The sequence below is a fragment of the Temnothorax longispinosus genome, chromosome 9, assembly GCF_030848805.1.
Source record: "Temnothorax longispinosus isolate EJ_2023e chromosome 9, Tlon_JGU_v1, whole genome shotgun sequence".
Lineage (NCBI taxonomy): Eukaryota > Metazoa > Arthropoda > Insecta > Hymenoptera > Formicidae > Temnothorax > Temnothorax longispinosus.
This window is the reverse complement of record NC_092366.1, coordinates 20,900,450-20,926,143: the sequence shown is the minus strand read 5'-3', so window position 1 is coordinate 20,926,143 and position 25,694 is coordinate 20,900,450. Positions and strand designations below refer to the sequence as shown.

At 36.9% G+C, this 25,694-nt stretch overlaps 5 protein-coding genes across 6 annotated transcripts; 1 reads left to right on the top strand and 4 right to left on the bottom strand.

Annotated features, from left to right (window-relative positions):
- Positions 1–86: 86 nt before the first annotated feature.
- Positions 87–2,442, bottom strand: Nd-acp (NADH dehydrogenase (ubiquinone) acyl carrier protein). Of its 2 annotated transcripts, none has more exons than XM_071789595.1 (3): positions 2,138–2,442; positions 1,020–1,145; positions 87–432 (listed from the first exon to the last, which is right to left on the bottom strand). In XM_071789595.1, the coding sequence occupies exons 1-3, from the start codon at positions 2,294–2,296 to the stop codon at positions 253–255; spliced, it is 465 nt and encodes a 154-aa protein (XP_071645696.1). In that variant the 5' UTR covers positions 2,297–2,442; the 3' UTR covers positions 87–252. The 2 variants fall into 2 exon arrangements, with proteins under 2 accessions (XP_071645696.1, XP_071645697.1); XM_071789596.1 differs by lacking the exon at positions 1,020–1,145 and adding an exon at positions 1,198–1,314 and having other exon boundaries at positions 2,138–2,440.
- A 615-nt stretch (positions 2,443–3,057) lies between these two features.
- Positions 3,058–7,995, bottom strand: LOC139819839 (KIF-binding protein). The gene is made up of 3 exons (XM_071789594.1): positions 7,722–7,995; positions 4,395–7,629; positions 3,058–4,305 (listed from the first exon to the last, which is right to left on the bottom strand). The coding sequence occupies exon 2, from the start codon at positions 7,462–7,464 to the stop codon at positions 5,662–5,664; it is 1,803 nt and encodes a 600-aa protein (XP_071645695.1). The 5' UTR covers positions 7,465–7,629; positions 7,722–7,995; the 3' UTR covers positions 3,058–4,305; positions 4,395–5,661.
- A 20-nt stretch (positions 7,996–8,015) lies between these two features.
- Positions 8,016–16,835, top strand: Tbc1d8-9 (TBC1 domain family member 8/9). The gene is made up of 19 exons (XM_071789592.1): positions 8,016–8,275; positions 9,190–9,356; positions 9,832–10,005; positions 10,085–10,181; positions 10,280–10,469; positions 10,581–10,657; positions 10,768–10,824; positions 10,897–11,101; positions 11,179–11,381; positions 11,456–11,745; positions 11,822–12,025; positions 12,301–12,632; positions 12,891–13,046; positions 13,132–13,317; positions 13,390–13,578; positions 13,759–13,924; positions 14,022–14,357; positions 14,458–14,579; positions 14,659–16,835. Exons 1-19 carry the CDS (start codon positions 8,232–8,234, stop codon positions 14,875–14,877), a joined length of 3,414 nt encoding a protein of 1,137 aa, XP_071645693.1. The 5' UTR covers positions 8,016–8,231; the 3' UTR covers positions 14,878–16,835.
- On the bottom strand, positions 16,829–22,252 carry LOC139819838 (protein unc-45 homolog B-like). The gene is made up of 5 exons (XM_071789593.1): positions 22,042–22,252; positions 20,890–21,312; positions 20,155–20,484; positions 19,620–20,075; positions 16,829–19,242 (listed from the first exon to the last, which is right to left on the bottom strand). Exons 2-5 carry the CDS (start codon positions 21,298–21,300, stop codon positions 17,518–17,520), a joined length of 2,922 nt encoding a protein of 973 aa, XP_071645694.1. The 5' UTR covers positions 21,301–21,312; positions 22,042–22,252; the 3' UTR covers positions 16,829–17,517.
- A 1,877-nt stretch (positions 22,253–24,129) lies between these two features.
- Rps21 (ribosomal protein S21) lies at positions 24,130–25,542 on the bottom strand. The gene is made up of 4 exons (XM_071788805.1): positions 25,446–25,542; positions 25,294–25,355; positions 24,613–24,748; positions 24,130–24,247 (listed from the first exon to the last, which is right to left on the bottom strand). Exons 2-4 carry the CDS (start codon positions 25,341–25,343, stop codon positions 24,182–24,184), a joined length of 252 nt encoding a protein of 83 aa, XP_071644906.1. The 5' UTR covers positions 25,344–25,355; positions 25,446–25,542; the 3' UTR covers positions 24,130–24,181.
- Between the last annotated feature and the right edge of the window lie 152 nt (positions 25,543–25,694).

Genomic DNA, 25,694 nt, shown 5'->3' with positions numbered 1-25,694 from the left:
TGGTAATCATAAACGGCTCTATATGTATATATTTTTCTTATATACCATAACGCTTCAGGATCCTCGCATACAAGACAAATTCGATGTAACAATTCGCTTATTTTTTATTCACATAATGATGAGTGATCTATATACAGAAAAAAAAAACAATGGCGGCGGCAAAGTAAGACGCTGTGATCCGTTATTTCCAGTTCGAAACAACGGGGTAGATGTTGACTAAAACCGCGTGGAGCCTAAATAACGCAAGGCGTGTTATTCGTACACGTCCTCCTTGTCCGCGACGTAGCGCACTATATCCTTGGGTCTCAGTAGCCTCTCCGCGTCCATGTCTGGAATCTCGAAGCCAAACTCGTCCTCCATCGCCATTATGATCTCCACGTGGTCCAGGGAATCCAGACCCAGGTCGTCCATGAAATGCGACTCCAGGCTCAACTGAAGATTCAACGTATCGTCAGATATTAGGATTCGATCGCTCATCTGGGCCTCCTGCACAACTGACATGTCTCTGATAAATTAAATTGAGTCAAATACGCTAGGAAGAGAATATTTTATGCACTTAAATTTAAATTTAGATATTATATATTTCTTAACGGTAATATATGGTACTGCGAATCACATTACATCGAGTAAATAAGAGTCAATGAAGATAAATTTGTATCCACATGTCAGTATGTACGCAGACGCCACGATCAAGCGAGGTGTTAACCAACTACCCTTTGTTTTAAGAAATATTTCTCAAGACATTTCAGTAAAAAGACTAGCAACAGAGAAAAACAATATAATTATAATATCATGCGGGAGGAAAATCAACTATTGCAATTAATGTGGAAAAGCTATATGTATGTGTTTGGAAAAAAATATAATGCTCCTTTTATTCATACACATTATTTCTCAAACAATTGCGCAATGCACTCAGGAATTTTGTATTTTTAACTTACAATGAAGCATTTATCTTTATCTCATTAACAGAAACGTCTTGGTAAATATTTGAAAGATATTGATCTCTAATTATGGGATACCTTTGCGCTTTCAATTTTGTCATAAAGTTTCAGAACCAAGAGCACCCGCTGATTGATAATGTCAAGGGTCAGCGGATCCTTATGACTGTACTGGCGCACCTGCTTGATGCGTGTGTCCTTTAAGCCCTGCAAAATTTTTCCCAGAAAAAAAGACAGAGATGTATTTTAGGTAATAAACCTTTTCTGCGACGGCATCGTTATAAGCGGCCACTGCTTTCAATACGCGCTCTTCGATATCCTTAATCGATTTCGGTTTCTCTCTAACTTCTTGACAGTATCCACGATTGCATTTTACCTGCATTCATCAGACAAATCTTTTTGTATACATTTTAACATTCAGCTCTTTCATGAAGTTACTAAGTAAAAAAAAATCTAAATTGCACTTGGATATAGTTTGTAAAAAAGATACATCCTAGTTGCATTCTATAATATTTCACCAACTGATTATTCGTTATTATATTGCTCAATGATATCGCAGGTATATACTTTAGAAATTGAAATCATTTCCTTATTAATTACTCATGCAAATTTCAACCACATAAAACTGATAAAAATAAGCTTGCATGTTTTAAAATGAGACAGCGCTATGTGGAGATTAAAGATCAAAACATTAGACTCGGTAAACTCCACAGTTTTGTTTGCGCCTTCTCTACAGTGCTCCTTCTAAAACTTGAATATGTATTTATCTCAATTTAAATTTGCTCTATGCTCTTTTCAATCAGTTCTCTTTCTCCTTTTTTTACACAAGTTAACGTTCCAGATCAAGCGTGGGATATTGTGTCGCAGTTTCCAACTTCCAACAGCTAAATGCAAAATCTATTGTTTAGAGTACAACTGAATGAAAGAGCTTTATAAACGTCAAGAGCGTGAGAAAGCGCAGCCAAAACAAGGATCTGTCGAGCTCGAGCGAACTGAACCGATGGCTCAACAAGCCCGGCACGTCGGTCACGACGACTCCCGGTGACGCTGTCCGTCGCTGCGCATCTCTGCAAGTAGTCTCATCGTCAGGTTGCTCCAAGTTACATAATGCGCGTTCCGCGGAATCACGCCTGTCGCGAACGATCGCTCGGCGAGGGAACGATGCTCGGGTGTATCACGGGTGTCACGCTCAATATTACCTGCGGCACAACGAGCACGGTCCGCGCGCCGCGATGCAACAGCCTTTGCTCGCATCGCATCTGAACGAGCGCGCCGCTCGCGCAACGTAGCCGATTGAACGAGTTCCTGAGGCAGCCGGCGTTCTTCGCCAACAGCCGGACACCCGCCAGGGACGCCATTTTTCACCCACGATGAGCGAACGATGAACAACGTCGGCGACGAGTCGGACTCTGATCCGAGGTTTCTACCGCTGTGCGAGACTTCAGTGACTTGACTCGAGGTTCTCTCGTTCTCTTCGCTGCGGACGACCCGCGGGTTACGAAGAATATGAAGAGACAATTTACAGCACGTGCTGACATCTACTCTCGGGACGGCTTTATCTTATCAGCCGAAGAGGTGACTGGCGACAAAAATAATATTCGTTTTTGTCCAATTTTTATTTCTATCTATCAGGCGTGAGAGACTGCAGCGTTGACGTTATAATATTTTTGAGTGCAAATATTAAAAAATACATAAAAATATAATATTTAAAAAAGACAGAATTATATAATATAAATATAAGATATAAGTAATAATTTATAAAATTTATTTAAGTATAATAATATAATTATGACTATGTATTATACTTATGTATCCATTTCTAAAAAAGACATATTTAATTTATATAAATAATACATAATTTATATTAAAAATCAAACTTGTAAAGGATAATAATAGATCATTAAAAAATATACCCTATATTACACTATTTATACCTATTTTATTACTATTATATTGTTTACTAATTAATCAGGATGATTTTGACCAAATGCCAATATTAACTTAGTCGATAATAAGTTTTATTGCTATTTTATTAGCACAAACAAAATGTTCATTTTTCGTATCTTAACAAAAGGAAATTGAAAGGAAGATTGGACTACAGAGACAACAAAGTAATAACTTTTTCATTTTAAATATATCTTTAATATAGCAATGTCATGTTCATTAAAATGTATACGAGATGGGCTGATTGTTAACGCATGAAAAAGTATTCATTTTAAAATTTAAATACCATGCACAATATACATAAATGCCTTGCAGATATAAATTTCTGTACTTCCTCCGTACAAAAATCGTTTGTTGCGCAGAAGAAAATATAACAACCGTGATCGTAAATTTCTTATTCCGCAGCAATGCTCTCACTCGTCTCCCTGGTACCCTTTGCCTTCAAGATTTCCGAGTATTTCTCCAGTACGTAGGCGCGCCGCAGTCAGATGTCTCGCTTGCAAAAATTTGTCTTGTTCTGTAAAATACTGAGATATTGTCGCGGCACTTAAAGCCCATTCGACGTAATCCAGATCTTGCGTTATCCTATTTTGACTCAGCTGCTTGCTCAGCATTCTGTGACAATATAGAGAGCAAAACTATACATTTATCGTCCTACTTGCGGTGGACTTACTGCGTCATTAATACAGAGATTATACAGAGTCGACTCATGAAGCTTCTCAAGGATGCTCTTGGCGCTTAGATCTCTTTCTATACCCGTCAATCCCACGATATTCATAATGGTCATATGAACAGGCTCGAGTCCAACGTCTTCCGTAAACTTGACGTACAAGCCTTCCGCTTGCTTAAAAAAATCTTTAGCTTCCTCGAACAAACCTTCAACCGCATAAATTATGCCCAGTTCATTATTGGCGCTTATAGCTGGTAAAATGCCTTCGGGCGTCAGTTTGCTGTCTTCAGTGTCGTCCAACAAATCGATGCACTTTCTGAAATATTCCTTGGCGAGTCCTAAGTCTCTCAGGTCAGCCTGTAATAGACCTATGTTCAAATGAGTTATCGCAGCCACGACGGTGCAAAGGGGCTCTTTGCAGTGGGCGAGCGCTTCCAGGATCTCCATTAGAATTCCTACAGCTTTTTTCTTTTTCTCGTGAATCTTATGAGAGCACCAGCTCCTCTCGGGGGTCTCCAACACTTTCTGAACCTCCTGGTACTTTTCCTTCACCCCTGAATGATCGATTCTATCCAAGCATTCCATTTCTGTCGTCAAGGTATGCTTCAGTTTTAATATATCCCTCTTGCTCTTTCCTGTTCAGCACTTTATCTCTTTAATGATTACAGATTAAATTAAATCTGTTGAGACATCCAGAATCCTGCGGACTGGCTATTAGCAGCTTAGAATCACATGACATACGGTCAGCATCTCCTAAGAGAAATATGGATATATAATCACTCACCCTCGCTGGTAGATATAAACGTTTTTATATATAAAAAAAACAGTGAATCATATCTAACCTTATCAAATTATTCGTATCTCTGTCGTATTATTGGTCGAAGTTGCCGGAGTCGCCCCGAGTCGATTTGCTCTTCTTCTTCTTATATTAAATTGGCTCCTGCCCTCTTTCAGCGGACAATACCTACGGCTAGATTTGATCGCTGTTTGTTTAAAGTTAAGACTAAGTCTAAATCACTGTTTGCGTGGCGAAGTCTGAGTGGAAATTTCTGGGCGAGTCGATTTGTCTTCGGCCGAAAAATTCAATCGGACTTGGAATTCGCCGTCGAGAGTGTCGACAAAGGTTTTTCTCTGCTGCGGATGACTCATATGACCCGCGAATATAAAGAGAAAATTTACAGCACGTGCTGACATCTTATCTCGGAACGGTTTCTCTCTGGCTCTACCTTATCAGTCGAAGAGGCGACTGGTAACGATGCGACATGCAACAAAAATAATATTCATTTTTGTCTAATTTTTATTTCTAAATCTATCAGGCGTGAGAGGCTACGCTATAATATTTTTGCGTGCAAATATTGAAAAATATATAAAAATATAATATTAAAAAAAGACAGAATTATATAATATAAATATAAGATATGTAATAATTTATAAAATTGTATCTTAGGAAAAGAAGTTTAAAAAGATGTTATATAATTTATTCAAGTATAAATAGAATTATGAATATGTATTATACTTTTGTATCCATTTCTAAAAAAGGCATATTTAATTTATATAAATAATATATGTATATAATTTATATTAAAAATCAAACTTGTAAATGATGCACACTTTATCTCTTAACGTACTTCAAACGTACCGAAGAATAATGGATGATTAAAAAATATACTCTATAATATACTATTCATACCTATTTTATTACTATTATATTGTTTATTAATTAATCAGGATGATTTTGACCAAATTCCAATATTAACTTAGTCGATAATAAGTCTTATTACTATTTTATTAGCACAGTCAGAATGTTTATTTTTCGTATCTTAACAAAAGGAAATTAAAAGGAAGATCGGTCTACAGAGACAACAAAATAGTAACTTTTTCATCTTAAATATATCTTTAATATGGCAATACGAGATGGGCTGATTGGTAACGCATGAAAAAGTATTCATTTTAAAATTTAAATACATGGAATATACATAAATGCCTTGCAGATATAAATTTCCGTACTTCCTCCGTAACAAAAATCGTTTGTTGTGCGGAAGAAAATATAACAAAATATTATTTTACATTTTCACGAAAGTGTAAAGTGAAAAAGAAAGAGAAGTAACATTACTGTTGATTTATTTGTTGCTGTTTCAATCTATCTAACGTGAGCGGTAGCAATGTGACAAATTCTTTGGATAATTTTATAAATTCGTACTTCTCCAACTTCTCTTGCCTCTCAGGATGCTTGTTATAGTAATTAACGACGAAGCTGTAAGCGTCGACGCTATTCTGCATGTTTTCTATCTTTTGCTGCACGTCGGAAGTTATGATCTTGTTGTACAGTCTTCCTACGTGGAAATAAGTGTACAACGCCGGATACAGCAAGTCGTCCGAGAAGGATTCGACTCCGCTCTCGGACTTTTTCGTCTCCAGAGAATTCAAGTACGACTGATAATGCTTTATGCTGCTTCTCGCCAGGCGCTCGATCTTCGCCACCACCTGCGCGGTCGGCTTTTCGTTGGACGCTTGCAGACGATCGATCTTCAGGTCCAGAATCTCCGAATACGTTTCCGCCAGCTCGATCCAGATTTCCCTACAGATAACACGGTAAAACCGCGGGCACAATCCCTCGATCACTTCCTCCAGAATGTCTATCCGCCGTTTGTGCATCCTCGCCTGCCTGTCCTCGTTGTCTTCGAAAAACGCCAGGAACTTGTACGCTTGTGAGAGGTCCTGAGCAATCCAGGCGTAATCCGACGCGTGATTCTCAAAAGTGTAATATTCCTTCGCCTTATCCAACCATTTCCGAACGTTCAAGAACACCGGCCTGGCGTCGTTGAAGTCCAACAAGTACATGTCCGTGATTTCATTGGTGATCGGCGCCAATTCCGGTTCCAGGTCTACAAATCTTGGGTCCTCCATGATTTCGGTTTGAGGATATTTGCAGACTTGATCGGAAATCTTTGCGGGCTTCGAATCCTGATCCTCCTGCTCGGCATTCTTCAATAATCTCTCCTTGGACGCTCCCAGGAGACCGATACCGTACTTGGCCCAGCACCTAGCGACATTCGCCGATCTGTGATCGTAATTTTCGTATTCCGCGGCGATGGTCTCGCTCGTCTCCCTGGTACCCTTCGCCGTCAAGATCTCCGCGTATCTCTCCAGTATGTAGGACGCCGCGGCCAGATGATGTCTCGCCTGCGGAAATTTGTCTTGTTCTATAAAATACTGAGATATTGTCGCGGCATTTAGTGCCCAGTCGACGTAATCCAGATCTTGCGTTATCTTATTTTGACTCAGCTGCTTGCTCAGCGTTCTGTGACAATACAGAGCGAAGCTACATTTATCGTCTAGCTCGCGGCATACCTGCGCCAAATAATACAGAGTCAACGTGTGAAGCTTCTCGAGGATGCTCTTGGCGCACAGATCTCCTTCTATCTCCTCGATCCCCATAATGGTCACCATGTGAACAGGCTCGAGTCCAACGTCCTCCGTAAACTTGACGTACAAGCCTTCCGCTTGCTTCAAGAAATCTTTAGCTTCCTCGTACAAACCTCGTTGCGCATAAATCAGGCCCAGTTGATTATTGGCGCTTATAGCCGGTAAAATGCCTTCGGGCGTCAGTTTGCTGTCTTCCAACAAATCGATGCACTTTCTGAAATATTCCGTGGCGAGTCCGGTGTCTTCCAAGTCAGCCTGTAATATACCTATGTTCAAATGAGTTATCGCAGCCGCGACGGTGCAGAGGGGCTCTTTGCAGTGGGTGAGCGCTTCCAGGATCTCCATTAGAATTCCTACAGCTTTGTTCTTTCTCTCGTAAATCTTATTGGAGCACCTCGTCTCGCGTTCCCTCAACAATTTCTGTACCTCCTGGTACTTTTCCTTCACCCACGATCCCGGATGATCAATTCTCTCCAAGCATTCCATTTGTGTCGCCGAAGTATGCCTCAGTTTTATATGTCCCTTGCTCTTTCCTGTTCGGCACTTTATCTCTTTAATAATTACAAATTAAATTAAATCTGTCGGGATATCCAGAATCCTGCGGACTGGATATTAACAGCTTAGAATCACACGACATGCGGTCAGCATCTCCTAAGAAAAAAAAAATATATATATATAATCACTCGCCCTCGCCAGTAGATATAAACGTTCTTATATATAAAAAACAGTGAATCATATCTAACCTTATCAAATTATTCATTTCCCCGTCGTATTATTGGTCGAAGTTGCCGGAGTCTCCCGGCCCCGAGCCCCGAGTCGATTTGCGTTCGGCCTAAAAATTCCTTCTCTTCGCCGTCGAGCATGTCGAGAGTGTCGGGTCGAGAGTGTCGAGACTTGGAAGATCGCGATATCGATCGTCAATAACGATATCTCTTTCCGCGTAGTGACATTCGTCCCGCGTGTCGTCGCGAGTGGCGACCATGCGTCTCCTCCGTCCCCTCGCGAGTCGCAGCTGATCGTTCCGCCGTCGGTTCGCGGACGGTGTTTATCTGTCGCGGGAGTGTATTGCTCTTATTTTATTCCCTTCCCCCTCGCTACGCCGCGGTCGGCGTTTTCGCGGCCGTTCCTCGAAGAGATTTGCGCGCGACGTCGCGTCGTGGTCGTCGCCGCCGCCTGTCATCGTCGTCCGCGCTGTCCGCGTCCCGTCAGTGTCAGTGCCATATGTACCTCGCGCGGCGTGCACGGCGGTCGAGATGTGGGTGAAGCCGCAGGAGGTGCTGCTCGCCAACGCGTTCTGGTAAAGTCCTACACGCGATCCTCGTTATTCACGACCCGACCAATTGTCACCGATCGCCAACACGGAATCCAACTACTCCGGCGGCCGCTCCGAAAGGATTGTCAGATTGCGGTTTGCGCGAGGTCGACGCGAAGCTGTCGCGCGCGGAATGTTTACATCCGCGTCTAAAGACAGCTGACGGGAGGTTCCGCTGGAGGTATCATCGGGTCCGGCCTTTATCGCGCCGCGATTCGGCAACGTCAATTTCTTGACATCGTGCTTCGACAGCAGGATCAGCGGGATTACGTTATCGGTTATCAGTGTTAACGTCACTAACGTCATTACGTGATAAAAATTACCGTTTTTAACGCGGAAACCACGTACGTTAGATAACGTGCGCGAAACGCCCGAAAGTTCGCCGTTCACCGGGAGCGTCTGGTCGGATTCGATAAGCGGCGATCGGTGATGTCGAAATCAGTGACACGATAAGCGAGGATAGTTTGACGCTAATTTGGCTCAATATACGTTGCTAATAATGGCTGACAGTAGCGATAAATGTTAACGAAGAGAGAAAGAAATAATTCAGCGATAACAGTTAATACCTGTGCTGAAACATTTTTCAGAATCTTTTATCTAGATATATTCAAATTAAGCAAAAAAAATTTTTTTTTATAATTTAATTTCTTGCATCTTTTATTTATTTAATTTTTAATTTAATTTGTTGTATCTTTTATTTATTTAATTTTTAATTTAATTTGTTGTCTTTTATTTATTTAATTTTCAATTTTCGATATTATTTTAGATGTCTGTTATGCATTTGTTAGAGATCTGTTTTAATTTCATCCTAAAATTGTTTATTTCGAAAGATTCTATTTTCTTTTTAAATAGGAGGTTTATACAGTATATATGATTCTATTGTTCATTTTATAATATAGGATTACTGAGCAGGCAACTGTGTATTTCGTTTTGCAACGTCGCAAAGGACATGGAAAAACGAAAGGTCTTACCTCCATCCTGGTGGGCACGTTGGACAGTGTTTTCGACACTAAACCACCACCCTTTAGAATTCTTCATCAGACACCGTCGTCGGAAGTTTATTGGGGTATTGGATTATGATTCGAATTTAAGACTCTAGTGTAAGAACTTAAGATATCTGAAGGAGAGGAAAAGAAAAGTAGATAGAGAAGATAATTCTTGTCTACAGATATCTAGATTTTACTAATAAAATTGCATAATTTATACAATTCTTCCATATTAATTTTTTAACTCATATTACGCATTTAAGAAGATGTAAAGCCAAGGGCAATGAATATATATCTATATATATATATATGCGAGTATTGTCTTAGTGACGTGATAGTAGCACAGTAACTGATAACAGTGCGCATTAGCACAAACAGTCAGCTATGTACTCAGCGAATGCTGAGGGAGCAAATTCGATGCTTTGACCTACATTTAGTTTTATAATTATGCAATTACAATCTGAAAAAATTACAAGGCATATTAAATTTTGTCTTAATTAAATATTTGAAGTAGAATATGAATTTCTAATATCGTCTTACATTCAAAACTTTCAGAAGTGGCATGTTCCTTGACCCGCGAGGAGATTTTGCAGGATTGGGAATGGCTCCACTCGAATTTAATGACTACGCTCACGTCGTTCGACACCGAGGAGGAGATAACGGAATTTGTTTGCTGCAAAATTCAATCTATAATAGCAAACAACATTCCAGATTCCCAGTTTGCAGAGGGTAGAGTCATTAATCGTTACTTAAATTGTAAGAACGATATTGTGCGAATCCATAAATTAAGTATTAATATTGTTTACAGAAGAGGACCCAGAGTCTTTTAAAACTGTGTCTTTTAAATTCCACCAATTGTTCAATATACCTAAAGAGGACAAATTGGTCAATTATTATTCGTGCAGGTCTTTATATTTCAAATATATAAAGATTACATAAAAATATAATATTTAATACTTTATTTGGAAGGTAGATCATGAGATGGCTATATTTTTTCTTTTAGTTACTGGAAATCACGATTACCTAGACAAGGATGGCTCTACTTATCTGTAAATCACATGTGCTTTTATGCTTACATACTGGCGAGAGAAACGAAGCTGACTGTAAGATGGACAGATATTACGGAATTGAGCAAAACAAATTCCCTTATAGTTCCAGATAGTATACGCGTTGTAACACGTGACAATAAAGAGGTATATGTTAATGTGCATACATTTCTACGTATTGCTATCGATACATGTGATACATTCCATATGCCAATCAATCAATTCTCAACATCTAATTTTTTTTCTTCTGTGTTACAGCATTATTTTTCTATGTTTTTACATAAATCAGAAACGTATTCGTTAATGGAACAACTGACCAATATTGCTATGAAAAGGTACTAGCTTACTAAAATACAGCATATAAAAAGCATTTGAACAAAAATTATCTTTACATTTCATGTATTAATTTATCATAAGTTAACTGAATTATTTGCCTTTTCCTTAGACTCATTGATGAAAAAAGTGGATTTAATGAGGATAGAGACTTACTGAATAAATTAAGGTATTGATATATGGTTACATTACTTTTTAGAAACTTGTGCAAAAATTAATATTGAATCGCTTCTTAATTTAGCAAAAATGTGCCTAAGAAGCCATCTTTCTTGAAGAGGGATCTGGATGCACGTGCACATTCGGAAACGTACAGGCTTCAATTTAGGTTGCCGGGAGCAGAGAAATTAGATGGTAGCATCGATGCCACTTTATGGACTCCATATAACAAAAGATATGTCTGGGGGAAGATATATTTATCTCAAAATTATCTTTGTTTTGAAAGTAGGGTAAGTATCTTTCTAAGACGAATAAACTTTAAATGTGAATTGATTATAAAATTGACTTGTTACTTGTATCGGTTTAGGTAAGAAGACAGGTCGGTTTAGTTATACCTCTGAGGGAAGTAACACTCGTTGAATCGGCGGAAAATCAGTCCAGCACGGGAGCGGATAAGTCGATATTAATTACAACGGCGCGTTCGTCCTTTCTATTCGCTCAGATACACGATAGAGATTTCGTGGTACAGAAAATTTCCGAGCTCTTAGCAAAGTCTAAACTTAATTATACGTATGTGTTTGCGTTACATTTTCTAATCGATATAAAATATAGACGCAACAATGCAAATTGTAATCTTTTCGTAGAACTAGAGAAAACGTATGTTTGCCAAATTCCTCGAGCAGTAACATCAGCAATTGCGAGGAAGCGAAACCTACGGAACAGTGGAAACCACAACCGCCATTGATGACACTTTTCAAGGCTCCGCTGACTCCCGAAGCCGCATTGAAGCAAGAAGCTAAAGAGAAGCAATGGGAGCTTCATTTCGCGGAATATGGAAGAGGAATTACAATGTATAGGACTACAGAAACTACGAAGCTTATTATTCAAGGAATACCACAAACCCTCAGAGGGGAAATTTGGCTCACCTTTTCTGGTAATATATAAATGATACAGTATATTTCACAAATAATACTGAGTTTTAATACATAGGCTAAATTGTTTTATTACAGGTGCCTTAAATGAGAAGGCAATGAATCCAGATTTATACAAATCATTGGTCGAACAATCCCTTGGTAAATCATGTCAAGCAAATGAAGAGATCGAAAGGGATTTGCATAGATCATTACCGGAACATCCAGCTTTCCAATCGGACACTGGAATCAACGCGCTGCGAAGGGTGCTATCTGCCTATGCATGGCGAAATCCTCAGATCGGCAAGTCTAATATTTTTCTATTTGTATTTAATGTAACAATTTAAAATTCCTACGAGCTGAATCTTTTAATTAATTATAACAGACAGAATTTTTTCTATTATTTAATTGTGTTGAATATTAATTTATTAAGAGCTGACGATTTTAAGCGTATTAAAACATAAAACATTAATATCCGTTTAAAAATAATTAATTAAATTATACTGCTATTTAGCAGCATTACGAATTACTTAATACGAATTAAAAACTTTTTTATAAATGTTCTATGTTCTATTCAGGTTATTGTCAGGCAATGAATATAGTAGCTTCAGTTCTGCTAATTTACTGTTCTGAGGAGTCAGCGTTCTGGCAGTTATGCAATGTTTGCGAATCATTACTGCCGGATTACTATGATCGGAGAGTAGTCGGTGCTCTCGTTGACCAAGGTCTTTTAGAGGAACTGGCAGCCGAGCATTTGCCAGTTCTACACGCCAAGTTACAGGAGCTTGGCTTAATTAAAGTTATCTCATTATCTTGGTTTTTAACTATATTCTTGAGCGTCATGCCAACGAGTAGCGCTGTAAATATTATGGATTGTTTCTTCTATGATGGAGCAAAAGTTATTTTTCAGGTAATAAGCTAAGCATAGTAAGCATAGTTTTAAATATATTTTTCCAATTAATGAGATCTTTCAATGAAAATATATATAATTGTTAAATCCTAATAAATTATTGTACAGAAAGCTCTTATTGCGAATAAATTTAATTTGTTTTATTTTATTATTTTAAATTTATTAAATTTTGAAATATAATCAAATTATTTCGTTGTATATGATGTACATAATAAATACAAAGATATTTAAAATAAACAGATCTTTTTGCTTTATCAGATAGCATTGACTGTGTTGGAATGGAATCAAGACAAGTTACTCAACTGTCGCGATGACGGAGAAGCTATGCAACTGTTAACAGATTATCTTGGTGGTGTTTATAACGATGAAGGCCCGATATTTCCTAGACCAGTTGATAGTGCATCACCTAGTAAGGTAAGAGAATATACATATATTCTAATTATCTTATGTATCTGACCTAATCTTCGATTTTAATAAAGCTAAAATATATTTACTGTAGAGTATATCTGTCCAAACATTAATTTATGAAGCATACTCGAGATATGGATCTTTAACAATTGGTGGAATAGAAAGATTGCGCCTGAAGCATAGACTGAGGGTAGTTCAAAGCCTCGAAGATGGAATTGAGAAGAACGTAATCAGAAGCGTTATTGTTGATAAATACATGAAAATGGAAGAGTTGCAGGTAATGTAAAATGATTTTACATAGACAATGGGATATGACTATAAGTATTTTAATTATGCTATATATATATAGGAATTGTTAAGTTTAGTGAGAGAAGAGTTAATGAGCCAACGAAAATCTGAACCCGACCGCTACGATCCGACCCAACCGCCGTATGAAGCGTACAAAGTAGATTTTGATTTATTCAGAATATTATTTGGTGGTTTATCTCCGTGGGGAAAATGCACTCAAGCTGAATCTCTTGCTGCGCGATTATTTCGTGTAAGTTCAGTCTTAGTAAATAAATTAATCCTAGTTTAATTAATTGTAACATTTAAGCGTTGTAAACTTCTGCATAATAAAATTTAATTTTTTTTTAAATTATGTTATGCGATAATTGATTACAAGCAGTACGAAAATAATATTAAGAGTGGTTACTTTATTTTAAAAATATTCTTTTAGTTGATGGACCGTAATCGTGACGGTTTGCTAAACTTTCGGGAACTAGTGCAGGCTATAGGGATGACAGCAACAGCTGATTTAACGCAGAGATTAAAGCTATTGTACACGGTGCATTTACCGCCACTTCTTATGCCTACCGACTTTGAATCGCCAACACATTCAGCGGGTAGTTATTCAACAATATATACATGAAAACCATATATATGTGTATGTATAAAATATGTTAATTTATATGAGATATGTTAAATTTATAAATTGGTTAGATGGAGCCGAAGTGGCAGCGGAAGCTACGGATTTTTTCGACAGCATGGAACAGAGCGTAGCTTCCTTGGAAATGCCGATTAGCCTGGCAGAAGAGCCGACCTTAGGCACTTTATCAAGATCCACGAGCTTGAATAGCCAACCAGGTGACCAATCGTGGGAAGTTCAGAGTATGGGTAGCTTGCGTTCGATGATAGCGTCAAAAGACAGTCCATTGGATCTTAAAACCGTGCCAAAAATGTCTCAAGGACACTTTATAGCATTATGGAAAACTCTTTACGACATGTTTCCTGCTCAACCCGAAGAACAAGAAACGTATCATTGCATCGCTTCCATAGGTAACTACATTGTTGTATATATTGTATGTACATATATTCAGAAATTTTATATTGCAGTAATGTTTAATTATAATTACATAAAACAATGCAAAAACCGTAGGTACCCTTCTGCTCCAATTAGGGGACGTTGGCAAGAAATTCTATGTAGAGAGAGAAGAATCTGAAGATAGTTTGCTTCTAGCTGCTTCTGCAGCTCAACAGGCTTCTTCGGTTATCGAAAGGGTATTTTTACTTGCACTGGCAATCGATTCTCTTTATTGTAGTAGGAAATTTATTAACTCGATACTCCTTTCTTTCTCAGTCACCCGACCGTAATGGAAATCCATCGAGCATAGCGTCGTCCGCTGATCCTGATTGGGCAATAACTGTCGAGCAGTTTTTAGCATCTGTTTTGACTGGTCAAGCAATCGTAGACTTCTTCAGTAAACGAACCGACCTCATGGAAGCTATGACAACGTTGAAAAATCGTAGATTTAATCGGGTTCATTCTTTATCAGATACACCTGCCCTGAATGGATGACACATGGTAATTAACGTGTGAGAGAATAGTACATCTATTTTTATCCATGATTGGCTTAGATAAATTGACGAAGGAGAAAACAGAATTGCTTAAAAGGAATCTATATATTATTATCAGAGAATGCAAATTTTAATTTGGAGAGAAGCGCATTTGCATGAATGACAATACGTGCAATATAATAGTTATAAACACACAACACACACACAATACAAGTTCATTTATAAAATACCAAGAAGTATAATCGCGTCAAGATTTGTATAATTATTATTTTCTAAATTTTTGTTATACTCTTTTGCGAATGAAATAATACATTCTGCGTTGTTTGATTTGATAAATTCTCTTTTACAGATAAATAGATTCAATTTCAAATCATTGTATTCCAAATCATTATATTAATTATAAATATGATTATTTTTAAAATATATCTGTTAACAATAGTATAATTTTATCATTAGTTTTTTAAAATTTCTTTAATAAGGTAAATGTAGGCCTACCTTATCAATCATCGCAAATGTATAATAGCGCATCAATAGTAAATAGGGTAAAAATCTGAAAAAATTATTCTATTACTTTAAAAATTATCCATGTATAAGTAACATGAATTTTCGAACATCTAATACTGACACGACGCATTTTTAAAGAGAAACATCTAAGAAAATGACATCCAGATTTATTTGGAAATGTCAAACTATTTTTGTTTTCTGCAGATATATCAAACGGTTGCGAGAAATGCAACATGTATAGCTGTACGTCAACAGCTATTTACGTATAGGTTTATTTTATTCTCTAATTTTGCTTTACATTAAACATTATTATATACAAATGTCACATAGTCCTCAGGTATCATTTTCTTAGCTATTATAAAAGACAAGTTAAAATATTAAATACATAATTGGAAATTAAAGAAATTACTTGTACCTAGAAATCTTCAACGAAACATAGTAAGGACAAAATTCTTGATTGACGTCATATTATTAATCTTTTTTTATATGGCAAATTCTAAACCAAGATATACCAATACATGTAAAATACTCGAACAAAAGTATACCATGTTATCTTGAACAGAAGTAATAGGGCAAAACATTTTTGTGATTTGTTTGGCCGTGATACCAGATTCAGAATTTACCCCAATTTCTTTAAGCAAACAGAAGCATATGTATAAGAAATCACCCTATTTATAAATAATATACGTAAATGATGCAAAAGCTAATCTGTGTATTCTAACGAGATGTAACGCAATTTTGATATGCAGTATTATTTGATTACTGATCATTGCCTTCCAATTATACAAGTTTCTTATTAGCCGATTCATTCATAAAGAGTTCCAGTAAGCATTGGGATTTGATTTTCCAGTAAATAAGTTATAGGGATAACTCATTGTGAGAAAAAGGAACAGATTAATTAAAAAATCTTTTTAGAATTTTGAATTCTTCCTAAATCAAAACCGTATCTTGGTTCATTCAATTTCAAAAATTCATAATCATGGTACGAAATAAGTTGATAATAAAAATCCTTAAACGATAATAACGATAGTAAATTACATAGTACACACGACATTGCCTAAAAGTATCAAACCATTTATTTTCTTCAAAGATCTACTATTCGTAATCGACAGTAAAAAACGCCGATTAACACTTCTTCCTATACTAGATAAGAATAGATTTTAATGTAAGCGATACCCAGAGCTTTTTCTTGATCGATTAAAATTTATTAAGAATAGCCAGTCCCAATTGTACATGGCACAACATGGTCACACTTTAGTGATAGTTTTTATTTTTATATAACTGAAGAGAGTATTCACACGAACATAATTTTAGCGTAATTTGCGAAGCGGTACTATGGCATCTGATATGTACGGAGAAGTCTTATTATATCAATGTATTATACGTGTATATAAAGAATATTTCATACTTGTAATTGTATGTATAAAATACATAATAAATGTCATATATATGAAATCCACGCGTGAGCAATAATTGATCCCAAATGCTACGAATAATTATAATATTGTATAAAGTTGCCTATATTTTAACTTATACTCCGATTCTCGAAGAGTTTATAATTTATTTAGAATTAATAACTATCTGTAAAAAACATCTATTACTTTTGAAAAAGAGGATGTATATGCAATGAATAATTCAAAACTTTCCATTTTCAGATTGTCAATAATTATATGATTTTAATATATTAAATCTAATTTATATTGATTATATTTCTTTACGACTACAAGAGAGTATCTATAGTATTTTTCTCATACCTTTTATGTCAATTTTAATAATAATGAACAAATTCCTTCTACAAAATTATTAATCAGTTTGTAATTAAAATTTAATTAGCCGTCTTTCAAGAGGTTTGAGAAAAATTGCCACAATCGTTAAAATAAATATTTCGATGAGAAGGAGTGAGAGTTGGGATATGCCATTCATTACATCGCGAATAGAATTATTAGGAAAGTATATTTGAAAAGATCAAGCAGGTAGCAGCGATGAGCGTTGAACGTTGATTTATTTTATTATTTAAAGCACTTTATTTGAAATATAAAAATATATAGGACATAGGCCATTTTCAGAAATATATAGGATATTCAGATCTCAAATATTTTCTTCTTTCAACACAAATATTTTCTTTTCAACAAAGACATCATCGTCCTGTTAGTATTTTTCCGAACTCTGAGTATATGTTTAAGGGTACATTTTTAGTACGTTCATATACCCATAACTTTTTTTCCAAATAATTTAGAAGGTCTGATTGTCCTAATCGACATGCTGTATCACGTTCCCATCTTATCATGACAATGGCTTCTTCCCTACATCGTTCCGCAACAGCCTCTAAAGCAATGGATTTCAATTCCTTAATATGATTGTTTTGCACGGTATTATTCAATGTCCTCAGTAGTTCCATTATGTCTGTTTTGATGGATTTTGCAGTAACATCTTCCATGCTTTTTATTATACTTAACACAAATATAAGACCCATTTCTCGTACGTTACTACTTCGATTAGTGAGTAAAAAGCGTAGGAATTCTAGCCAGAAATTCGAGTCCAAAACTTTCTTACAAGCTTCTTTGTTGGCCACCGTCAGTTTCACTAGAGCTGCAGCTGCTGCGAATTTAATATCTTGATTCTCGTCCTTGTACAATAACATAAGATAATCTACTCGAGAATTATCTTGCTCGAAACACTTGATAGCGACTTCACGGCTTAATATCATAATATTTATAAAATTTGCAGACGCCAATTTCAAAAGATAGTCCCCCTCGTATACAAAGGCTTCAATCTTCTGAAATACTCCTTCTTTGAACATATGTTCTCGGATGCTGTCGTTGACTTCAGCTAGATTGCACAAAGCTGTTAGAGTCTGACAATTCTCATTAACAGAACACCCCAGGTGCAGAAGATTTACGATCGGTTGAACAAACTCCGTGAGTAGTTGAGCGGGAACTATATTCTTCGTAAAAATACTCTTCGTTAGTGCCAAATGGACCAGGGCTAGCGAAGCCTGCTTCTTTCCCTTGACTGTGCCATCCAGCGCCAACGACAACAATGTTTCCGGCATGACATGAGCAAATACATCTACCAATCTCTGTTTACTGCATATCGCGTTGAAAACGCGCGCTATCAATTCCTTGCAGTTCTGATTGTCCGTTTTGGCGAGTTCCAACAGATAGGTGATCACATCGTAATCCATTAATAAGACGATCAATCCTTCATCTTCGAAGACGTCGTCCAATTCAGGTTCCTCGGGAAAATGATATTTGACAAACTTTGACAATTCTATCATCTCGGGTTCTTGCTCGTCATAAGCGTTGCACAAGTTCATCAACGTCGTAAGCACGTCGAAAAGAACAGATTGATCATCAGTGGATGGATCATCAGTGATATCGATCATCGTTTCAATGACTTCTCGATTCCCGATCAACTCCTGTTTGACTCCGGTGTTGAAAGTCAGATACGACAGACCTTTTACGGCCCACTCATTATTTTCTTTCTTTGGATTAATCAACAATCGTCTGCAAGCCTCGGTCAATTCCTTGGTCACTCCATCCGCGAACGGTGTGGTAGTCGCGTCTGAGTCTCCGGAATTACCCATCTTGCAAAAAGCCACTAACGCTCGAACCCGAAGTGAATCATCTTGAGATTGACACAGTTTTTTTAATATATTAACACCTTGTTTTATGATCACGTCGACCTTGTCTTTTCTGGTCACAGCGGCTACGATACATTCGAGAGCCACTTTCTGCTGCAATACATCATCCATTCCCGCCATAACGAGGATCATCTCTAAAATTCCTTCTTTAACCACAAATGTGTTTCCAACATCTAACGGGCTCAATAATAAGGTTGTTATCGCAACTACTACACGCACCTGTAAAACAATCGATTGACAATTTATTAATTTTTACGTTTCGTGAAACAATATTGATTTAAAATGAAGGAAGTTACAGTGTTATTATTTAGTTTTGATAGAAAATAGGAGAAATTTCTTGTAAATTACGCTTCAGAAAATACTACAGATGGCAAAGTCATATTCTTCAGTAAGTTTCGATTAAACTCTGATATAATCGTATTTTAATTTAAAACTTACAGAATATATACAATATCAACAATTTAAAAAAATCTTTAACATTTTTGCTTTAAAAAGTTTAAATTGCTCAAATAGGCTGTGTTAAAAAAAGATCCGCGGCTTTTTATTTTGAAACAATTTAAATGATAAGAAAAGATCGAAAATTACAAAATTCATACTTTAGATTGTACGTCAGGCGAATGCAATTTATCTTCAATAAATTCATCAACGGCATTGGTGAATGTTTTCTCATCATCACAGTTCTTATACACGTTTTTATATACCATTTCTAAGCACACACTGGTTATAGTTCGCGTGGAAGACGTGATGTCTAGCAAAGATTCAGAATTGTATTCCTCCATTTCACCGGCTACCTCCATCAATCTTTGCACACCGCGAAGTTCGACAAATCGTTTGGCCCAGTCTAACTTAGTTACGCAATGAATGTTACGCATAATAAGTTCTATTATTGCGTCTCTAGCTATGCCTGTTAACGTTCTACTCCTTATACTGTACGACAAGCACAACAGAATCGTGTCTATTTCCTTCTTATGCGCCGCGCACAAAGCTTCGTCGGGTTTTGAATCGAGTTTATTAGTGATATTAGTCACACCGCTGTAAGTGTTCAATATATTCTGAAATCGAAATATGCAATAAATTTTTAATTACTAAAATATATATAAAATAAATACATTTATTTTACTCGATATTTACCTGTAAACAATATTGAGACGCGTTAACTCTCTCTATAGATGTGCTGCTCATTATTTCCAGGAACCAAGGCAAACCGACGTATTTCATAACGGACTCAGTTCGACTAATATTGTTTTTGCATAACTCGGCTACAATACGAATCGCTCTGCAGATCACTTCCTCGTCCTCTTCCACTTTCACAAGGTGAACCATTTTGGATACACCTTCCTTTTTGAAGATCTCCTCGGCACCAGTTTCATCACATGCGAGCTCATGCAAATTATTCATAGCGATTCTACGTTCCTTTTCTCTTGCATTCACGTCAAATGCTAGATCCAGCTTTTCTGATACCTAATATAAAGCAAAATTAGGCGTATACTTAAATATAATGATCTGCAATAAAAATTTAAATAACTGTGACATTATATTTGTATGATGTAATTTTTACCCGTAGTGTGCAGACTATTAATTAACAAGAATTAATAATTATTTAATAAAAGACAAAAACTCAAATCCATTTGTCAAATTATGTGTGATATTGAAACAAAAACGCTTACTAATACTTACATCGAGTATGAAAAATGTATTTCATTTTTATTCTCTTATCTAGATTAAATTATCATGTTTTGCAACCCAGATAGCACAGTTGATCTTTATGAATTCATAAAGATCAGATTCAGATTTTTTTGAATTCATAAAGATCAGCTGTGCTATCTGGGAAGTTGACGAACTTTTGTAATAGTTACGTATATTTACCTGGGCATTAATATGTAACTTTTTCTTACGACGTTCTTGTACAATTTCACGTAAGTGGTCCACTACGCGTTGAAAATCTTCGTTATTAGGATTTAATGCAATAATAATCTCTGCATCCTGATATGCCTCCTCGAATCTTTCTAACGCTTCTAGTGCTTTACATCTTTGTAACAATGCTTTGCTACAACATATCTTTAACGCACTATTGCAGTCATTAATAACTTTCTCGTAATCGCTCAGCTGTAAATAAATATCAGCTCTATTTCTGTAGAGACATGCTTTTTCAGCTTCGTCCTCTGTTAGTTTCAGTGCGTTTGAGTAGTAACTCAATGCTTCTGACAAATTGCCTTTCCTAGACTCTTCGCAACCCTTGTGCTTCCACTCCTGTGCACTCATATCTGACTCTGCCATGGTGGAATAACTCTACAACACAAATTATATGATGTTACATTATATGTTTTAACATAGAAAGAGTCTGACACTTAATACTATATCTCTTGATACATGTATTATCTTAAACACAAAAGGCATAATTATTACTAAATAATTATATGCATGTATGAGACAATGGGCCTGTTTATCTTTCCTTTTTTCCTTTTCACATTAGAAAGAAAAAGAGAAAAGATGAACTGTACAAGTTCAGCTGAAACAAACAGGCCTAATACATGTATAATGGATAAAGAATAACCGTACAAATTAATAATAATAATGCAATTTCAAGTGTGTGTGTGTGTGTGTGTGTATAATCTACATGTTAATTGTATTCAATTATTGCAATAATTTCTAAATTAGAAAGTTGACTTTCGTAGAACATTGAAAAACAAAACAGAAGAAGTCAATCATTTAAGTAATTATTTAGTGTTCGTTCTCAGAATCTCCAGAAGCTGTTTGTGCAAATTAGACAAACTATCCAGACAACTTATGACGCTGTATGCAAATATTTGATTTCGTCTTAACGCAAAAGAAAGAGATGCAATTATGTACGTTATGCTACAATAGTCGGGAACAATTTACATTTCCTCCCTTTTTTGCGTCGGGAATTCAACTTCCTCGACGAAAGAGAGTCTGAGAAAGGCGAGCACGATTTACCTGTAACGCGCGATAAATTTATGCGTAAAGATGAATCTCATTTCAGAATGATAAATTCTTTACCTGTCGGATAGCTTCCTCTTCGCCACGTGTTCTTCCGTGCTGCTCGAACACTTCCTCTACTTTTCTCGACGAGAAAAACAAAAGTAACGAAATAAACAAAAGAATTCAAATTGCGGGCAAATCGGTCGCGGCTTACAAAGTCATATAGTGTTTACATGACCGGGGTAGCAAATGAGCGCGTTCAGCAGACCAAGCCGCTCAGTCGAACGCAGTCGAACGTGATTGGCTCTTATTTTAGACCCAACCAATCAACGCAGAGTGTTGATAAGACGAACTCAACAGTTGTGTCTGCTGAATACGTAAAGCGGGGTGCACACACTTCTGCACAACGCATAATGCGTAAGCATAAGAAAATTGATTGGTCCATACACATGTGCATAAGGAAATAGACCAATCAATTTTCTTATGCTTACGCATTATGCGTTGTGCAGAAGTGTGTGCTCCCTGCTTAAGCATAAGAAAACTGATTGGTCTATGGCCGGTATTCATAGTCGGTTCTTTATTTTAAGACCGTCTTAAGTACGATCTTAAGATGTTAATACGGCTCTGTGATTGCTTCATAAAGGCCTTCACACATAAAATGTCGTAAGGACGTAAAACGTAGGCGTAAGAAAATCGATCAATCCCAATCAAGTATTTCCCCCTACTGTGGTTACGGACAGCACAATACTTGATTGAGATTGGTCGATTTTCTTACGCTTACGTTTTACGTTCTTACGCGATTTTATGTGTGAAGGCCTTAACATTTTAAGATCGTACTTAAGACGATCTTAAGATTCGACTATGAATACCGGCCTATTTCCTTATGCACATGTGTATGGACCAATCAATTTTCTTAAGCGGGGAGCACACACTTCTGCATAACGCATAATGCGTAAGCATAAGAAAATTGATTGGTCCATACACATGTGCATAAGGAAATAAACCAATCAATTTTATTATGCTTACGCGTTATGCGTTGTGCAGAAGTGTGTGCTCCCCGTTTAAGAAAACTGATTGGTCTATTTCCTTATGCACATGTGTATGGACCAATCAATTTTCTTATGCTTACGCGTTATGCGTTGTGCAGAAGTGTGTGCTCCCCGCTAATAAGGCGAGATGGATTTGGTGTCGTCAAAATCGTCAATTTATTCGATCTGGATATCAGGAAAGCATGTTGGGCAAGGGGGTTACTTGGAGGTATTTTACCAAGAGCTCACCAACTCACTCGCGAAGTTACCGTCACGTCAATTCGGTATCGACTTCCAGTTGTCGATGACAGATGGCGCCAGGCGCGCCCGCGCGCTCCGAATACCTCCGTGAACCTCCTCGCTGTCGTGCGCTCCTGTTACTTGTGGAGGATTTTTCGGATATTTCCGACCACGTAAAACCCAATTCTCGCGCTAATCTTATCCGGATAAATTCTGCTAAACAACTTTTACGATTTTTCGAATATGTCTGTATGGACGCATAATCAAAATCCCGCTGTCGTTAATTATCATAATAGATTTAAAGTACTCTATTTGTTTAATTATTAATATATTTATTATATTCGTTGAGATAATTCGCGCGTAGGTAAGATTAGGTAACGAATTTCGCACGCTGAGGATATAAGATGATATCGAATGGATATCACTTGTAATGTACATACCAAATTATTTCATTTTATTCACACTACTTTGTAAATAAATTGATGGTTACAAAATAAATAAGGCACGTATTGTTCAAGAAGATATCTCTCGAGTAGGTATCATCATATAGCCTTTCACATTGGTACACAAAAGGTATAGCATTAAAGCTGGTCTACCTTCAGTAATATTTATTTTCGGAAAAGTTAAGTATAAAAATAAATGCTTGAGATCTAGTCTATGAAAATTTGTTAAATAATAATTACCTAATTAACGTTAACTTAGATAATTAACATTAACATTGGTTTAACAATTGAACAAAAATAATTTTATTCCTTTCAGCAAATCTACTTTTTTAATACAAGCTCGTTGACAAGAATATCTTCTAAATTACTGTTATCTCAAGTAAAATGAACACACGTAACACTACTTATGTACAAATGGAATTGTCGCAGAGGTTCCAAAAAGAATAGTCATCAAATCTATTTTATCTTTTTTAATTTATTGAAAATAAACGTGTCGCATAACTTAGATTAAAAGTTCTTAGATAATAATCCATCGTTTTTCGTCAATCTCACGATGCAATCGTCGGATTCTCCCTGCGAACATAAAAGTAAAGCGACATTTCATCAGGTTTTGATGCCGATACTAATTTATATCAATATTGCAATACTGACAATATTATAATTCATTGCAGAAATATTATATCAATCAAATAACAGTATAATTTTGTATTTAGGAAGATACCAACGAATAAGCTACATAAATCTATGGGTGCGTTCAGTTGATACTCCGCTAGCCTAGCAATCGTGAGCAGTCGCTCGTTTTCGCTCGTTTCCTCTCCTTTGACCCAATGGATTAAAAGGAGAGGAAACGAGCGAAAACGAGCGACTGCTCACGATTGCTAGACTAGCGGAGTATCGGCTGAACGCACCCTATATGTATACAAGTAACTTGAACGTACCATTCGACGAATTGCTCCACAGATTGCGTACATCTTGTGGGTATCGGTCATGCGTCCCGTTTCCGGATCGACATCGGCCAGGCTCAGCTGTATAGACGCATGATCCTTGGCGTGGATGATACGGTTACTCGCCGAGCTGCGACAGAGAAAAACCAGAAGTTTAAAGTGGATATTGGAGTCCGGTTCTTTTCAGCGATACGCTTCGCACGCGCATGTTCTTGCAATTTCCCTGTTATGTCCATTTCTATCGACGCAGATTAATTTTGATCTTGGTTTAACTTACCTGTCATCTTTTCCTAGTTCTCTAAAAGTTAGAAAAAGATAGAAAGTAAGTTAAACCGAGATTAGAAGTTAATCTACATTGGTAGAAATGAACATTAGTCTGAGTATACATAGTTATGTTTCGCTTCGGATGTGGAGATCACGAGGATGGAACAGTCGAAGAAAAACAGAGACTCTTCGCCGGTGGATTCATATGGAGTATACAGTCACCTGACCTAACCTCACTTCTCTAAACGCTGCGTGTCTATCGCACACGCACCGCGGTCGGTGTTCAAACCTTATCGAATAAACAAAATCGCGCGCGAATTTTGGTAAAACGTCTCAATGCGAGATTCTCGTTCGCGTTCAGTGTAAAGTTTACGAGACATATCCGTGACGCCACGTGTGTTTGCGTCTCACCATTTTCGGGGGATGTACAAGTCGACCAGATTTCCCAAATCGTTCTCCATTTTTCTTCACAGCTGCAACAACACCGTAAAACAGAGGATTAGCGGTACTGTTCGAGCGAGCGTAATACGCGTTGATTATTTAGCAAGTAGTTCGTCGCTTACAATCGGCACGTTGATAGCTCGAGATGGCTGCGGAACGGAAAGAACGGAGAAGGCTGCGCCAGCTGCGCCTGCGCCGTGGAAACCGTAGATTTGTTCCTCGTTAGCTGCACTACGTTGCTTGCACTTTCTGTACTTGAAAAGAGATAAACATAAAAATGGGACATTGAAGAGAGAAAAAGATTCATAAAGTTAATTTTGCATGCGAAAATGTCGTTCAAGCTCACCACATGTAACTTATTAAATATCTAC

Coding starts and splice junctions, on each gene's coding strand:
- Nd-acp (XM_071789595.1), bottom strand. CDS start 2,296: ATGGCGTCCCTGGCGGGTGTCCGGCTGTTGGCGAAGAACGCCGGCTGC. Junction 1,146..2,137: donor CCGTGCTCGTTGTGCCGCAG/GTAATATTGAGC, acceptor AAAATTTTGCAG/GGCTTAAAGGACACACGCAT. Junction 433..1,019: donor ACAAAATTGAAAGCGCAAAG/GTATCCCATAAT, acceptor TTGAATCTTCAG/TTGAGCCTGGAGTCGCATTT.
- LOC139819839 (XM_071789594.1), bottom strand. CDS start 7,464: ATGGAATGCTTGGAGAGAATTGATCATCCGGGATCGTGGGTGAAGGAA.
- Tbc1d8-9 (XM_071789592.1), top strand. CDS start 8,232: ATGTGGGTGAAGCCGCAGGAGGTGCTGCTCGCCAACGCGTTCTG. Junction 8,276..9,189: donor CTGCTCGCCAACGCGTTCTG/GTAAAGTCCTAC, acceptor TTTATAATATAG/GATTACTGAGCAGGCAACTG. Junction 13,318..13,389: donor TGAAAATGGAAGAGTTGCAG/GTAATGTAAAAT, acceptor ATATATATATAG/GAATTGTTAAGTTTAGTGAG.
- LOC139819838 (XM_071789593.1), bottom strand. CDS start 21,300: ATGGCAGAGTCAGATATGAGTGCACAGGAGTGGAAGCACAAGGGTTGC. Junction 20,076..20,154: donor CGTCTCAATATTGTTTACAG/GTAAATATCGAG, acceptor TTTCGATTTCAG/AATATATTGAACACTTACAG. Junction 19,243..19,619: donor CGCCTGACGTACAATCTAAA/GTATGAATTTTG, acceptor ATTGTTTTACAG/GTGCGTGTAGTAGTTGCGAT.
- Rps21 (XM_071788805.1), bottom strand. CDS start 25,343: ATGGAGAACGATTTGGGAAATCTGGTCGACTTGTACATCCCCCGAAAA. Junction 24,749..25,293: donor TTGTACATCCCCCGAAAATG/GTGAGACGCAAA, acceptor TCTCTGTCGCAG/CTCGGCGAGTAACCGTATCA. Junction 24,248..24,612: donor GTGGAGCAATTCGTCGAATG/GTACGTTCAAGT, acceptor TTATGTTCGCAG/GGAGAATCCGACGATTGCAT.